This window comes from Cyprinodon variegatus, unplaced genomic scaffold (assembly GCF_000732505.1).
Source record: "Cyprinodon variegatus isolate N-32 unplaced genomic scaffold, C_variegatus-1.0 Scaffold1389, whole genome shotgun sequence".
Taxonomy (NCBI): Eukaryota; Metazoa; Chordata; class Actinopteri; order Cyprinodontiformes; family Cyprinodontidae; genus Cyprinodon; species Cyprinodon variegatus.
In genome coordinates this window covers 109,995-124,127 of record NW_015151842.1, presented here as the reverse complement: position 1 = coordinate 124,127, position 14,133 = coordinate 109,995, and the positions used below count along the sequence as shown (strand labels likewise).

The following is a 14,133-nucleotide window of genomic DNA, read 5'->3' as shown; positions in this document are numbered from 1 at the left end:
CTGCACTGGTGTAAGTGTTTGCGTTTCTGTCCCTGTACTTTTTAGCTCAGTGCTGACAGAGTGTGTAACGATCTGAGTGGTGTTTGTTTTGGTCAGTCCAGGGGCAGTTATTGTTGTTAGGTTGGTAACATTTTGGAGAGGTGCTGTTGTTGTCTTAGCTGGCAGTATGGTAATTGTTTTGTTGGCCTTGTTGCTGATGGTATGTGTTGTAACTTCAGTATGGTTAGATGTTGTCATTTTGGTGAAAGCTGCTTCGGTAATGTTTGAGGGTGTTTTTGTTGGTTTCACTGTTGGTATTTCTGTCGTCGTTCTGTTTAGCTCAGTTATTTCTGAATGTGAAACAACCTCTGTGGTGTTGAGTGTAGTCTGCCCTGTGACGATAAGTGGTTGTAGGCTAGTGACATTTTGAGAGGTTGGTACTAGTGTAATTTCTGTCAAATTTCTGCTGAGTTTGGAGGTAATGGTAAGTGAATTGTTTGTGTTCTTAGGTATAGTCTGTCCTGTGACAGTAGTTGGTTCTAGCTGGGTACTATTTTGTGGTGTTGCTGTTGTTGGCATGTCTCTTCTTGTACTGCCAAAATTAGTGCTGATGAAGGGTGAGACCTCTGTAGGCTCTGTCATTTGTCCAGCGCTGGTTCCTGGTGATGGAGTGGTAGTCATTTTCTGCTGTGTCGTTATGTTGACTTTCAGCATTTCTGTACTTGTGTTGTTAAGATCACTGGTTATGGGTTTTAAAACTACTTCTTTGGTAGTAGACGTATTCAGCCTCTGCGAAGTTGATGGTGCTGGGGTGGTTACCTCTTCGGATGGCTGTAATTGTGTCCCTGTTGGTGTTTCTCTGGTGGTGTTAATCAGCTGAGTGGTGACGGGAAGTGAAGCAATTTTACTTGTGTTGAATGTAGTCGATGCAGTTGTAGTTATTGGTGCCGCAGAAGAAGATTTAGTAGTCAGTTGTGCAGTGGTTACCATAGTAGAATTATGAGCTACTGCAATTGCTTGAGAAGAACTAGGCGGACCAGTTTTCAGATTGGTTAATGGAGGGTCTGTTGCAATACTCTGATTTGTAGTTTGTGAACTGGTGGTTGCTGGATTTTTTGCTGTAAAGTTATAAATAGATATGTGAATTATTTAGCTTTTCTCTTTCTTATTTAAGATAACAAAAGATCAGAAATCCTTCCATCTTTTAAGTTACACATTTGCTTAAAAAGAAAATAATCAGTTAAGATTAAGAATCAACTTACCAGCAAGACAAACTAAATTGAGTTTGTTACTGCAGTTCTCAGTGTACCACTTTCCTTCATTTTCCAAGTTAGCCGCAACACATCTTCGATTGTTACCATAGCTAGGTTCACTCACATCCCAAAACCGGAACGATGAGCCACTACCATCTGACCATGTCCAGGGATCTTTGAAGAGGCCAATCCACAAACTTTCAGATGTGGAAATGTTTCGAATAGCTTGATTTTCTTTTTCTGAGTGTATGCTAACAAGATCAGATAATAGGTCCCAGCAATGACTGCGAGCCTCCCTCCATGATTTCCTATCTTCAACAAAGATGGGACTCTTGATATGCCTGCTGCCTGAAAAAGAGGAGAAGAAGTGCACACTGTTGCTCAGAATGTGATACATAATCATCCCTCTCATCTCAATGCATTTCAGTAACTTGTAAAGGTTTTTTGGATACCTGGTAATTAAAGTATTTCACTTCAAACAATATTGTTTTACTAAAAATATATATCATAAGACCGATGAAGAATGGTTTTAAATACAGTAAGGTAGAGACATGTTTAGATAATCAAGGGAACTATTGCTTACCCTGGTTTACGGCTTCCTGCTCTGCTCTAATCTGACACAAACTTTGCTATAAAATATTCAGTTCTAATTTACACCACAAGCACTCTGATAAGATTAGAAGCCAAGAAGTGTCCAAAAAGGATTGTGTAATAAAAGCCAGTTAATGGAGCCATAAACAAAGATCTAGACAACTAAAAGAGGGAAATATAAATGACCTTTAAAACTACCTTGTTTTTATTTTCTATTTTTTCTATATCCAGATATTTTCAGGTGTATAGTATAGCTATACTGGTTATTTTTGGTTTATTTATTTTTGTGTAAGTAGTGTGATTAATATAAACACCACCATTGTTTTAGAACATAGGCCCTAAGAAAATCTCTTCTGTCTTTAGTATGTAATTTGCAGAATATAGATCTGCTGAAGCCTGTTTCCTGTTGGTTCAATGTGATCACTTTAGACTGACTCCAATTTGTCTCAGGCATACTGCAAAAACAGAACAGAGTTGAACTTTGACTGATGACCAAATGAAACCTGTCTCAAGCTCTATGCAGTGTAAATGTTGCTATTAACTATAGCCCCTTTTCCATTGGCACTCAAAAACCCTGGGGGTTTAAAAGCCCAGGTAGCATTTCCACACACTTTTACCCAGGCAAATGAAGGTAATGTTTTATACATTAAATGTTGTTTTTATACCTCAATTTGGTCACAAAAGACATTTTAGAAAGTCATTTTAAGGAAGAAACAGTCCTATTTTATGTTTAGAAGGTATATTAGCAAAGTAAAAGCATAAATTATGCTTTGGAGCGCTCCGATTAAACTACAACAAGCAGGAATAAGAAAAAAAGTTTAATGCGTTAGCGATATTTTCTGTGAAAAGAAATATTGAAGTTAAACTTGGATCACATGTTTCAGAGAAATGTAAAATAGAAAAGTGAATCCTCAGTGAAGCCTGGAAAGTCCAACGTTATTGTCAGTCATGATGAATTATATTTTTAAAGATTTACCAGAGAAATATGATAAATCACTTTTTGCTGACAATGGTGCATTATGGAAAAGGGCCAAAATATAGACCATCAGACTTCAAAAGCTAATGGATAAAGTTGAAAAGTGGTGAGTAGAATAGGGGTTTAAATTTTCAGAGAAGAAGAATAAAGTCATGTTTATCACAAATAAAAAACTTGGAGTAAATCAAAAGTTACATTTACTTAGAAAAGAGAAAGAAATGGTTGAGAGCTTTCAATTTGTTGGTGTTATGCCTTAAAAGGAAGTAACTTGGAATCAGCAAATATACATAAACATATATATATATATATATATATATATATACATATATATATAGATGTGTGTGTGTGTGTGTGTGTGTGTGTGTGTGTGTGTGTGTGTGTGTGTGTGTGTGTGTGTGTCTGTGTATATATTTTTTATTATAAAGAATATTGTGAAGAAAAGTATAAGAGCAATTAATACGATGAGGTGTCCTCCAAAGTTGTTGTGGGGTGCAAGTTGTGATGCTTTAAAAACTATTTATGTGTCTCTAATTTGTTCAATTATAGATTATGGATCTGTGGCCAAAACTTGTCTAAAAACTAGATATTATTGTATGATACATGATTATAAGAAGTTGAAACAACTCTAGAATGTGGGTTGTAAATAGAGTCAGGAGAAATGTCAATGCGTATAAGATGATAACAGCTGATGGCCAATTATCGGATGTATTTGAAAAGGCATAATTAAAGCAATTCCGGTAACATGCTGTTAGACAATGGTGGGAGAAAATAGAGCAAAACATTCAAAGTTTATAAGAATATTTTAGTCCAGTAGTTCTTTGATATTTATGACCAACAGGAACATGGAATCACATTAGTGTGGATAGATCAGTGACAGTTTTCAACAAAAGGAATACTACAAATATGTTAAGAGTTTTAAAATCAAGTTGTGGAAAAGTATAGGGATCATTTGCAAATTTATACAGATGGATTGAAGAATCCTGAAACTTCAGAAACTACTGTAGCAGTAGTGATTCTTGAATTATATATCAAAAAGAACATCAAACTTCTTCAGTATGTGCAGAATAACCATGCATTATATAGGTGAATTAGAAGGCAAAGAGGAAATTAGAATAATTTCTAAAGTCTATTTGTTCATTATGGATTATAAGAAGAAAACAAAAATAGGTTAATAGTGTGGGAACTTGCCTTTGTAGGTATTTCTGAAAACAAAAGAGCAGGTAGTTTCGCTAAGAAAGCTATTAAAGTTGATACTGATTTAGAGATTCCGCTATCTAAATTTGAAGGGAAAAGTATAGTTTGAAAAATGAGTAAAAGGTATGGAAAATCGGGAGTGATAAACAGGTAAAAGCAAGACATTTATAGAATACAAACTATATGAGGTTACAAGAAACAGAGGAATGACTTGTAGGGAAGATATAGTTATGAGTAGAATACAATCAGGTTTTTGTCTCCACTGCAGTATGTGTCACTTTTTCTATGATGGGAAAACGCCTCACTGGAATATGTAGATTGCACATGCTTTTGTTTGGTGTAATAGGTATGTAAATCAAAGAAGATTTTTAGCTTAGATTTGGATTTTTGGTTTTTACATAAAAGTGGCCTCATCAAAAGACTTTACAGAAAGGCGATCTTGAAATAGAATCCATGATGTGGCAGTAGTGCATTTAAAAAAAAATCTCATCTGCATTTAAAAACTAAATGAATAAAAGAAGAAGCGACCCAGGTCTTTAGTTAGTCATCATCCATTAATTATTTCACACAAATAGTCAATTGAAGATGTTTTTTATGTGAGAAAGTTCACCAAAAAGTCACTAATGTCAGCCAGTTTATCAAGGAATACACAATTGAACAAAGTTGTTGGTACGCCTCATTAAATGAAAGAAAGACTATCAACATTTACAGAAATAATCTGACTTGAATCTGATAAAAGTAATAAATAAAGATTCTATGAACAAATGAAAGCCAGACTTTGCTTTTCAACTAGCCTATGTTTCAACAGAATGACAAAAATGTCGGTACCCCTTGAAAAGACTGAAAATAATTTGACCAAAGGGACATAAAAATAAAGGCATGTCCACTTATGAGTATCAAAGGTGCAAACTTATAATAAGTCAGTCGGTGACTGTTTGGTGACATGGTGTTTACCCGCTCAACATGTTAGAGGTCAAGGCTAAAAGACCATTTTCAAGCAGCTTTATGTCCCTGATGCTACATTTGCTCATATTATTCAGAAACTTAGGAACCATGGGACTGCAGCGAGCCTCCCTGGACGTGGCAGCAGGAAAATTGATGACAGAATAAATATGACTGGTTGCAAAAGAGCCCAGAAAAATTTCTAAAGAAGGTTTAGAATTTAAATGTCAAGGAAAATCTGTTTCAGATCACACCATCTGTCTTTGATTTAGCCACATGAACTTAATGGGAGAAGATCAAAGAGGACACCGTTGTTGAAAAAAAAATCCTAAAAAAGCCAGATTGAAATTTGTCAAACTGCATATTGACAAGCCACAAAGTGGCTGGGGAGAATGTCATGTAGAAAAATGTGAAAAAACATTAACCTTTTGCCAAGACACACCATGACAACTAATTGTCCCTACTATTAAACATGGAGGAGTTAAACATTGTTATGTTCTCGTGCATTATACATTTTACATTTTATCATATTTTATCACTGCCGCACTTTAAAAATGGAATTAGTGGGAGGCTCAATAGAGCCTGAAATATGGATATATCTCTCTGTTTACGACCGCCGCTAAAATATTTGTTTTAAGAATTCTCGCATGAACAAATGGATGAATGTCCATTTTGTATTGCATTGTTATTTAAAGGTAATACTGCAATTGTAAAACTTTGCATCTTTGAAATTAGCAGAATATCGACATTGTTTTGCACACATTTGTTATGGAAATGCGGCTAATGAGACGTTTCCACAGTTGGTGAAGGAATGTCATCTACTGGTTTCCATTGTGTTTTATCAAGTCCAAGCTCAGCCATCAATCAGGAAACTTTGGAGCACGTTATGTTTCCCTGTGATGGAAAGGCTTTTTGGAAAGAGAAATTTGACTTTTCACCAGAACTTGGTATCATCCCATCATGCAAAAACTTCCTGTGATCGTCTAGAGCTCACCAGACCTGTACACTAAAGAGAATCAATTTGAAATTGTTATGAGGAATATGAGATGAACCAGACCCAAGAATGCAGCTGGGCTGCTGTGAGAAAACCTTCGCTCCTTTAATGTCACTGGCTGCCCCAGGCTGATATGTATTTTTATCTGGTTTACGTCAAAATTTTTTGAAGCATGAATTTTCCCTAGCTGTACATTGTGAACATCAAAGTTAAGAAATAGATTGTTGAAACACATCACTCTATGAATTAGAGTTTAATAGATATACAAGTTGAATTTAACTGAATTTGCCAAATTTACTCACATTCCAATTGATTGACATAAGTATTTAGAAGTATTTCACCTACCTTGGCAAACAAAGCTCTTTTGAATTCCACAGTCATTTGCAAACCATGTTCCATTTTGATCCATTGCTGCACACACTTCTTGTTTATCTTGTGGCTCTCCAGTCCTCCAGTTTACAAAAGATGTTCCCTGATCAGGTCCAGTCCAGTGCCAAATCCAGAGTTCTCCCAACTCCAGTCCAATCCAAATTCTCTCAGCAGCTCGCCATGAAGCTAAATCTGTAATAACATTTTCTGCTAATTTGTAAACTTCAGCTAGATAACTATTTATTGGTCTGCAGTAGCTCTTTGCCTCTTCATACGTCATCTTAGGAGTGAGCTGCAAGTCTGACAGTTGGAGCGGGGATGTGAAAATCACTGTGAAATTTTAAACACAGATTTTTAAGATGAGCAACAAATAAAAACACCTTTTAGTTCAAAAGCTTTCAATCAGGTTACTATAACTTCAAAATTTTAAACCTATATATCATTGCATTGTCTACCAGAGACAACAAGACACAGAAAGCAGCATGTTTAGTACCAACCTGAGGTAAGAATTAGAAACAGAGGTGAAGTTCTTCTAGTTATCAGCCACATTTCTTTTATAATAAATACTAACTTTAAAAATGTTACATATATATAACATTTCGAATATAAAAAAAAGTCACTGCTCCTGTTCAAAAGGTCCCAGCAGCTTTAAGCAGCGAAATGGCAATACTGAGTATCTCCTGTAAGGAGACACTTTCCTAATAATTACTTGAAGCAAAGCTGTTTGTCAAGTTCTTCATTCTCTCAGACATACAGTGGTATGTGGTTTGTTAAGCTGAACCAACACCTACATCTGGTATTAGGTGTGCAGGCTGCTTATCATCAATCAAAAATGAACATAAGAGACCAGCATAAAAGAAAACTTTTATTTTGCTGTGTCATTTCTTTTTCAGGAATTAAAAGCTACTCTCAGTCTTCCACAAAGCTTAAACAACTTAATGTTTTTAACACCAAAGGCCACTGTATGAAATTTAGAGCTGAAAAAGCTACAGTGGTAGTAGAAATTTTAAAATGCCTCATAAGAACAAGTTGTACATGTGGAAAAAAAAACATTCAAGCATTTCTCAGATTGACTATAGACTAAACAGTAATCCACATACGCATTTAGAAAAAACAGCAAATGCTTCTTTTTAAACTTACAGCAAGCCATAACCACAAAAGTAAAATACTTTCTATAATCAGATAATGAAAATTTAATCTTGGTTTCCTGTGATTTAGAATTTTCTATATTTTATTTGATAACTGTTACTAAAAATAGACCCTACGTACTGTAAAAATATGTATATATCATTATTTAATACATACTTAGGGAAGAGGATTAGGGCCACTGAAAAAAAAAGTTAACTGATTTTTTCATTTTATTTCAGTTTACCGGTAATATAGAAAAAGTCAGAATTCTGAGAAAAAAAGTCAGAAGTCAGTTTATTTATTGTTGTATTGTGTTTATGTATTGTTGTGTCATTGTTTATTATTTGTAATGTACAGCACATTGGAAAGAAGAATTCTGACTTTAATCTCTAAATTTTGACTTCAGAGATTCAGAGATTAAAGTCAGAATTCTGGGAAAAGGGCAAGAATTCTGAGATTTAAGCCAGAATTCTGCGAATAAAGTCAGAATTCTGACTTTTTTTCCATATCAAACCGTACTTCGGAAGAGGATTGAAAAAAATTTTTTACTAATTTTTACATTTTATTTCAGTTTAATATGGGAAAAAAAGTCAGAATTCAGAAATTAAAGTCAGAATTCTGGGGAAAAAAGGCACAATTCTGAAATTAAAGTCAGATTTCTGTGAAAAAAGTCAGAATTTCTCAGAATTCTGACTTTTTTTCCCATATTAAACTGAAATAAAATTTAAAAATCAGATAACTTTTTTTTATTTTTTCAATGGCCCTAATCCTCTTCCGAAGTACGGTTGGATATGGGAAAAAAGTCAGAATTCCGACTTCTTTCGCAGAAATCTGACTTTAATCTCAGAATTGTGCCTTTTTTTCTCCAGAATTCTGACTTTAATTTCTGAATTCTGGCTTTTTTTTCCATATTAAACTGAAATAAAATTTAAAAATGTATTAACTTTTTAAAATTTTTTCAGTAGCCCTAATCCTCTTCCAAAGGATGGTTTTATGTGAGAAAAAAGTCAGAATTCTGACATTATTCGCAAAATTCTGACTTTAATTTCAGAATTCTAGCCTTTTCCCCATAATTCTGATTTTAATCTCCGAATTCTGACTTTTTTCCCCTTATTAAACTGAAATAAAATTTAAAAATCAGTTAACTTTATTTTTTTATTTTTTCAGTGGCCCTGATCCTCTTCCGTACATACTAAATATCGAAACATGGACAAAGATTTAAATGATCATCGTCGGTGTCAGATGACAGCACAGTTATGGGTGGTCCCACGAGACATTTTGGCTCTGGTAGCTGATGGCTTAGAGCCAACATGGCCTGTAAACAACAACAGCGTCAAAGTAAAGTTAACCGAATCTGATTGTCGGCGTGTTGTCTTGCACTTGTTTAGATGAAAAGAGATAGCGTTGAGTGAATTTTCAACAATGCTTCGAAAGTGTTTATGGTACGTGACTCCAAACGTAAGATAACTATAAGCTAAAATTGCCAGCAACACTTTCCTGGAGCCGTCTGAGCTTCTTGGCTAATGCTTCGAGCTGCGTTAGCCGGTTAGCTTGCTAACTTGTTAGCCTTTTCTGTCTTAAAATAAATACTCTAGCTAGGTATGTTTGGCTTCATGTTTCGGTGGGTATGTGAAATCTTCTTTCGATTTTGATTGTTTATTTTAGTTTTGACGCACATAACCTAAAAATATTGAAGGGGAAACACTCAGACATGCGTAAGCGCAGCTAACGCTAGCAAGAGGTGTTGCGAGGTTTGCTAGCAGTTAGAGCTTCGCAGTCAAAAACCCACCAATACGTTAAACAAAGATAATACATTTATTAGTGTATAATAAGATTCAAGAAAACATGTATATGCTGTTATTTTTTGAGGGTTTATTTTTAGTAATGTGACGCATGTAAACTGGCAGCGTTGATGTTATAGCATTTGGCCAGCGGTGTTTAGTAAATGTGAAATGTAAATCAAAACCAAGCGAAATATCACTACATTAGTTAAATGTATTGTTTAAAAAATATCCAAAAATGTTTGTTTTTCAGGCTATTAGAACACAATCCATATGCAAATGTGCATGTTTCGATTTCAGCTGTAATGGTTGGAGTTGCGGACGCGCGATATTTCTGTTTTATTTGTTTATCACAGGAATATTTTGGCGTCAGAATTAGCTGTGTGTAAAAACAAATAGGTCTTACCTATTAAATGCCCCATTCCTTGGTTGATTAATGTCTCCTATGTTACACGAAAACCTTCTTAAAATCCCAGTAAAAAAGTCTTAAATATTTTCCAAAAGATTTTGTACAGTATTATCCAAAGTTCACTTTTGTTTCTCGCATATGCTGTTTTACAGCCTAGAAACCTAAACGTTGTTGCAAAATTTGTACATATAGCTAAAATGATGTGCAAATATTGATGTTACCTGAGCCCTGAGTATGCTAGGTAAGCACATGATAACATATAGTCAGCTTTTAGCATGTAGGTACTTGAAACCTGAACAAAACTCAAAATGTTTTGGAAAACTGTAAAAGGGATTGTCAAATTAAATCTTCAGCTTTACTGGTTATGGATACAAATAAAAAAAACTGTAGATTATTTAATCTAATCATGATTTAAATTGTTCATTTAGGAGATTCCTAAAAATTCAACACATAATACCTTATAAAACGCTATTTTAGATTGGATAGTTGTGAACAATAATCAAAAAATTTAAAGAAAAACCTCCCAATATGGTTACTGATAGTATCACCCATTTATACTGCAGTTTCTCATTAAGGCACTGTTTGTTGAAAGAAGCAGTACAAGTTCATTTTTCCACTGCTAATAACATCCTCTTGTGTCAACTTTAGATTGACATCCTGAAGACGGGACATCATTCTCTTCAGCGGGTTGCTTATGAGCCATGTCCACACAGCAACCCAACAGCTCAGCCTCCAACAGCCCCACCAGCTTTCTAGGTTCTCCTTTTCCAGTGATAAGTCCCTCAATCAACTCTCCAGTTGTATCTCCCTCTTTGGGATTCGGACCCATCAGCAGCAGTCAGGTATTTGCTAAGTAGCTGTAAACATAGTTGTATTCATGTGTTTGGATCTTAAACTGATTGTAAAATAATTCTCACAATTGTTTAAGAGCACCTTTAATCAGTTCTACTCTTTTCTTGTATTGTCCTTTTATACAAACCTACTTCCATTTTTCACCAACACAACAAACTGTGTCATACTGGTGTGCTTGATTACGTATCTCTCTTTCTCCTGGTAGTTAAATATTTTGGTTAATTATGGAAATAGTTTGTCATTAGCAATATTGTATGATTTTTACATCTTGTTATGTACCAATGTGAAAGGACAACTGTTTTCACTAGCTACGTTAACATGGACACAATCGGATTGAAAGCCTGATCCAATTTAAAAAAAATGTTTCTTGTAAGTATGATGGACTGAAGTTTTTAAACTGAATCGGTCTGATTGGAAAGAAATTTCATTCCCCAAAGAAAGAAGTGGTTTTTGCAGATCGCCATTCTGATTGTTGTCCATATACACACCCATTTGGATCTTTGGAGAAAATAATCTACACTTTGCATGTTTGCTAAACTAGTGTGACATTTTTCAGCAGTTCTGCGCATGCTTAAATGATTAAATATGATCAAACACTCGTTGCCTGTATACACCTGTTGTGATCAAATCATTTTATTTAGTGTCCATGTAAACAGGGCTTTTGAAATTGTAATCAACCAAGATTTAGATAAGATCTGGGAAATTGTGCTCTTGTATCACAGCTAATGATTGCTTTTCTGATCCATGTCTGGTTCAGACAAGTCTAAGAAAATGTAATTATGATCTATGTCACATCATAGTAACTAGATGCAACTCCCAGTAGTCAGTAGGTAGTATTTATGTGGTATAAAAATCTTCTTCTAAACCTAGGGTGTTTTGTGAAAACTGGTTGAAACTAATCACTTTTAAAAGTGGGTATGAAACATTTTATTAGGATTTGTATAAACGCCTCTAAAATGGGGGTCACATTGACTCATGTTTGGCATAATAACCCATAATAGGCTCTGTTAGGTGCTCAAAAATGTGAGAAACTAAGACATCTCAACTGCTAAAATATTGAATGTCAGTGGGTGGCATCCTTTGAAGAGTACAGGTGTTTCTTTACCCTGTTCAGAAATTATGCACTTTTGGTTACGGTCTTTCTCTAAACAGTTTAGTAATTAAAATATAATCACAGTTTGATGTTGAACAGTTGTCTAGTTCTGGTCTTAACTAATAGAATTGTTGTATGTTTAGATTTCATCTTCAGCACCGAGAACAGGGATGCATTCAGTCAGCAGTTCAGAGGATATTAAGCCTCCATTTGGTCTGAGGCCCATGCAAGCTCACAGCCCAGGGATAATGATGTCTCAGAAACGACTGTGCGTGATCTGTGGCGACCGCTCTTCTGGTGAGTGGACTGCTTATTGTCTGTTGAATCGTTGATTAAAGTAATCTAATGTGTTCATGAAGTTTTTGTCTTCCTTCCCTCGTTTTGTTTGTGCTTAAGTTTCACTCAACCTGTTTCATCCTCAGGCAAACACTATGGCGTTTACAGCTGTGAAGGCTGCAAAGGTTTCTTTAAACGAACTGTGCGCAAAGACCTCAGCTACACCTGCAGGGATAACAAGGAGTGCCTGGTGGACAAACGCCAGCGCAACCGCTGCCAGTACTGTCGCTACCAGAAGTGCCTGGCCATGGGTATGAAGAGAGAAGGTATGCCAGAAAGAGTTTTAGTGTTACACACAGTAATGCTTTGTAATGTGTTAAATTATATCTGGTGATAAAGTTATTCAAATACTTAAAATACTTTTGGATTGGCATCAAAATTTTTGGTGAGAGTGGATGCTGGCTTGACCAGAGATAGTTTTATTGGGCTTGGGGACTAAACTAACGCCTATTTCTCTCTTTCCTCCACTTTCTTTATTCCTACGCTTTCCCCATCTGTCAATAGCGGTTAATCCTATAAAGTGGAAAAACAAGGATGGAAAAGATGAGGGATGGATGAGTATGTTGTATGACTCTCAGAGATGCTGTATTCTAAATCAAATTTAAAATGTAACACCTTAGAAATGCTAAGCAGATTAGCCTTATTTGTGACTTTGTGCTATGGAGTGAATACAAGAGAATACAGATGCATTTGGCTGCTTGGTGATGATGGACAGCTGTGTCCTTGCTCATTTTGTTAAAAAAAAAGGATGAAAATCCAATCTGTGCTGGCAAAGTAAAGAATATGGTTGTTCATATTTTGTTGACTTTTTAGGTCCATTAGAAGGATCCTAAAGCATGTCTTTCAAGCCTTGCATGCATGGCCAAGCTGATGAAGCTAGGTTGCATATTGAAGCTCACAGGAGTCTGTTTGCGCTGTTTCATGTCACATCAATTACTTTCAAGTATCACTTTTAATGCTGGTGGCAGCTTTTGTCCGATCCTAGAGGTCATGTCAAGATGATGTCCAGCAAGGTCTGAGCATATTCAGTTCAGTCCTTAAATCTTTATTTATAACCTGTTTTTTAATTGAATTTGACCTCTTTAGTTATTCTGTATGCCTTGAGTTTTTGATGAACTAATTGCAACTATGCAGGCTTTGGTCATGACGTTGGGCTTAGCCCTACAGAATGCCAACAGTAAGTGAAACTTTAAGCAAAACTGGGTAACATTATGGAAAAAAAAAAAGTTTCTTATAGAGATGTAAACAAAGGATTAACCTACATTTGTCAATTAATGGTTGATCTGATTAAAAGTTGCTCCATCCTTTTGATTAATAATGTCCATTGAGCAAGAACTTCTTTGTGTTGTAGTGTAACCGCAGTCCACAAGAGAGCAAGATAAAACAGGTTTTAGAGAAAATTGCTGTTAGCAATTAAGTGTCAGTTGGTTGATGAGACCGATTAACTTTTGATAAATTAATTGTTCAGTAACAACACCACAATAGTTTCTCGAAAGTTTTAGAAAATAACTTAAAAATGCAGAGACAATGTGATACAAATGTTTTGTAGTGTTGAAATCATATTTTTTATACTGGTACACGTTAGGTCACCTTAGAAACATTGTAGGTTTGTTATTAAGGGGGAGAGCATTCAAGTAGGAAATCGTCCCAAAAACTTGAGACACAATGTTTGAATGTTTATATGTTTTGAGCCCAGAAATATAGTTATATCAATGTTTTTTGTATTAAACATAAATGTTAACCTGTTACATCAGGTTCCCCCTCTTAGAAATAATGGAGGGTTCTGAAATTATCATCGTAGGTGCATGTCCGTTGTGAGAGACATAATCTAAGAAAAAAAAAAATTCAAAAATCACAATGTATGATTTTTTTTTTCCATTATCGATTTGTATGATACAGCTGCAAAAAATATTTTGAACACCTGTCTATCACCTATTAGACCTGTTAGTCTGCCTTCAAAATGTCCACCTCCACTCCTTAATTATCCTGAATTACACGCACCTGTTTGAGATTTATTAGCTGCATAAAAGAAACCTGTCCACCCTGTACGATCAGTAAGTATCCAACTACTAACATGGGCAAGACCAAAGAGCTGTCCAAAAACACCGAGGCAGGACACTGAAGGTTCCACTGCTTAAACCAGCAGATGTCAAGGCCCCTCATAAGTTTGCCAATGACCATTTGGAAGATACAGAGGAGTCTTTGGAGAAAGTCATGAGGACAGATGAGACTAAAT

General features: G+C 35.4%; 1 protein-coding gene across 2 annotated transcripts in view; it reads left to right on the top strand.

The window, feature by feature from the left end:
• Nucleotides 1-8,689: 8,689 nt before the first annotated feature.
• LOC107103184 (retinoic acid receptor RXR-beta-A-like) overlaps nt 8,690-14,133 on the top strand; it is a 17,566-nt gene continuing 12,122 nt past the window's right edge. Inside the window, exons 1-5 of one of the 2 annotated variants that reach the window (XM_015402742.1) lie at nt 8,690-8,868; nt 10,265-10,458; nt 11,705-11,858; nt 11,984-12,163; nt 12,402-12,455. In XM_015402742.1, the coding sequence (XP_015258228.1) occupies nt 10,318-10,458; nt 11,705-11,858; nt 11,984-12,163; nt 12,402-12,455 (529 nt within the window). In that variant the 5' untranslated portion in view covers nt 8,690-8,868; nt 10,265-10,317. The remainder of the gene's footprint in view (nt 8,869-10,264; nt 10,459-11,704; nt 11,859-11,983; nt 12,164-12,401; nt 12,456-14,133) is intronic. The other variant, XM_015402743.1, reaches the window with a different exon arrangement.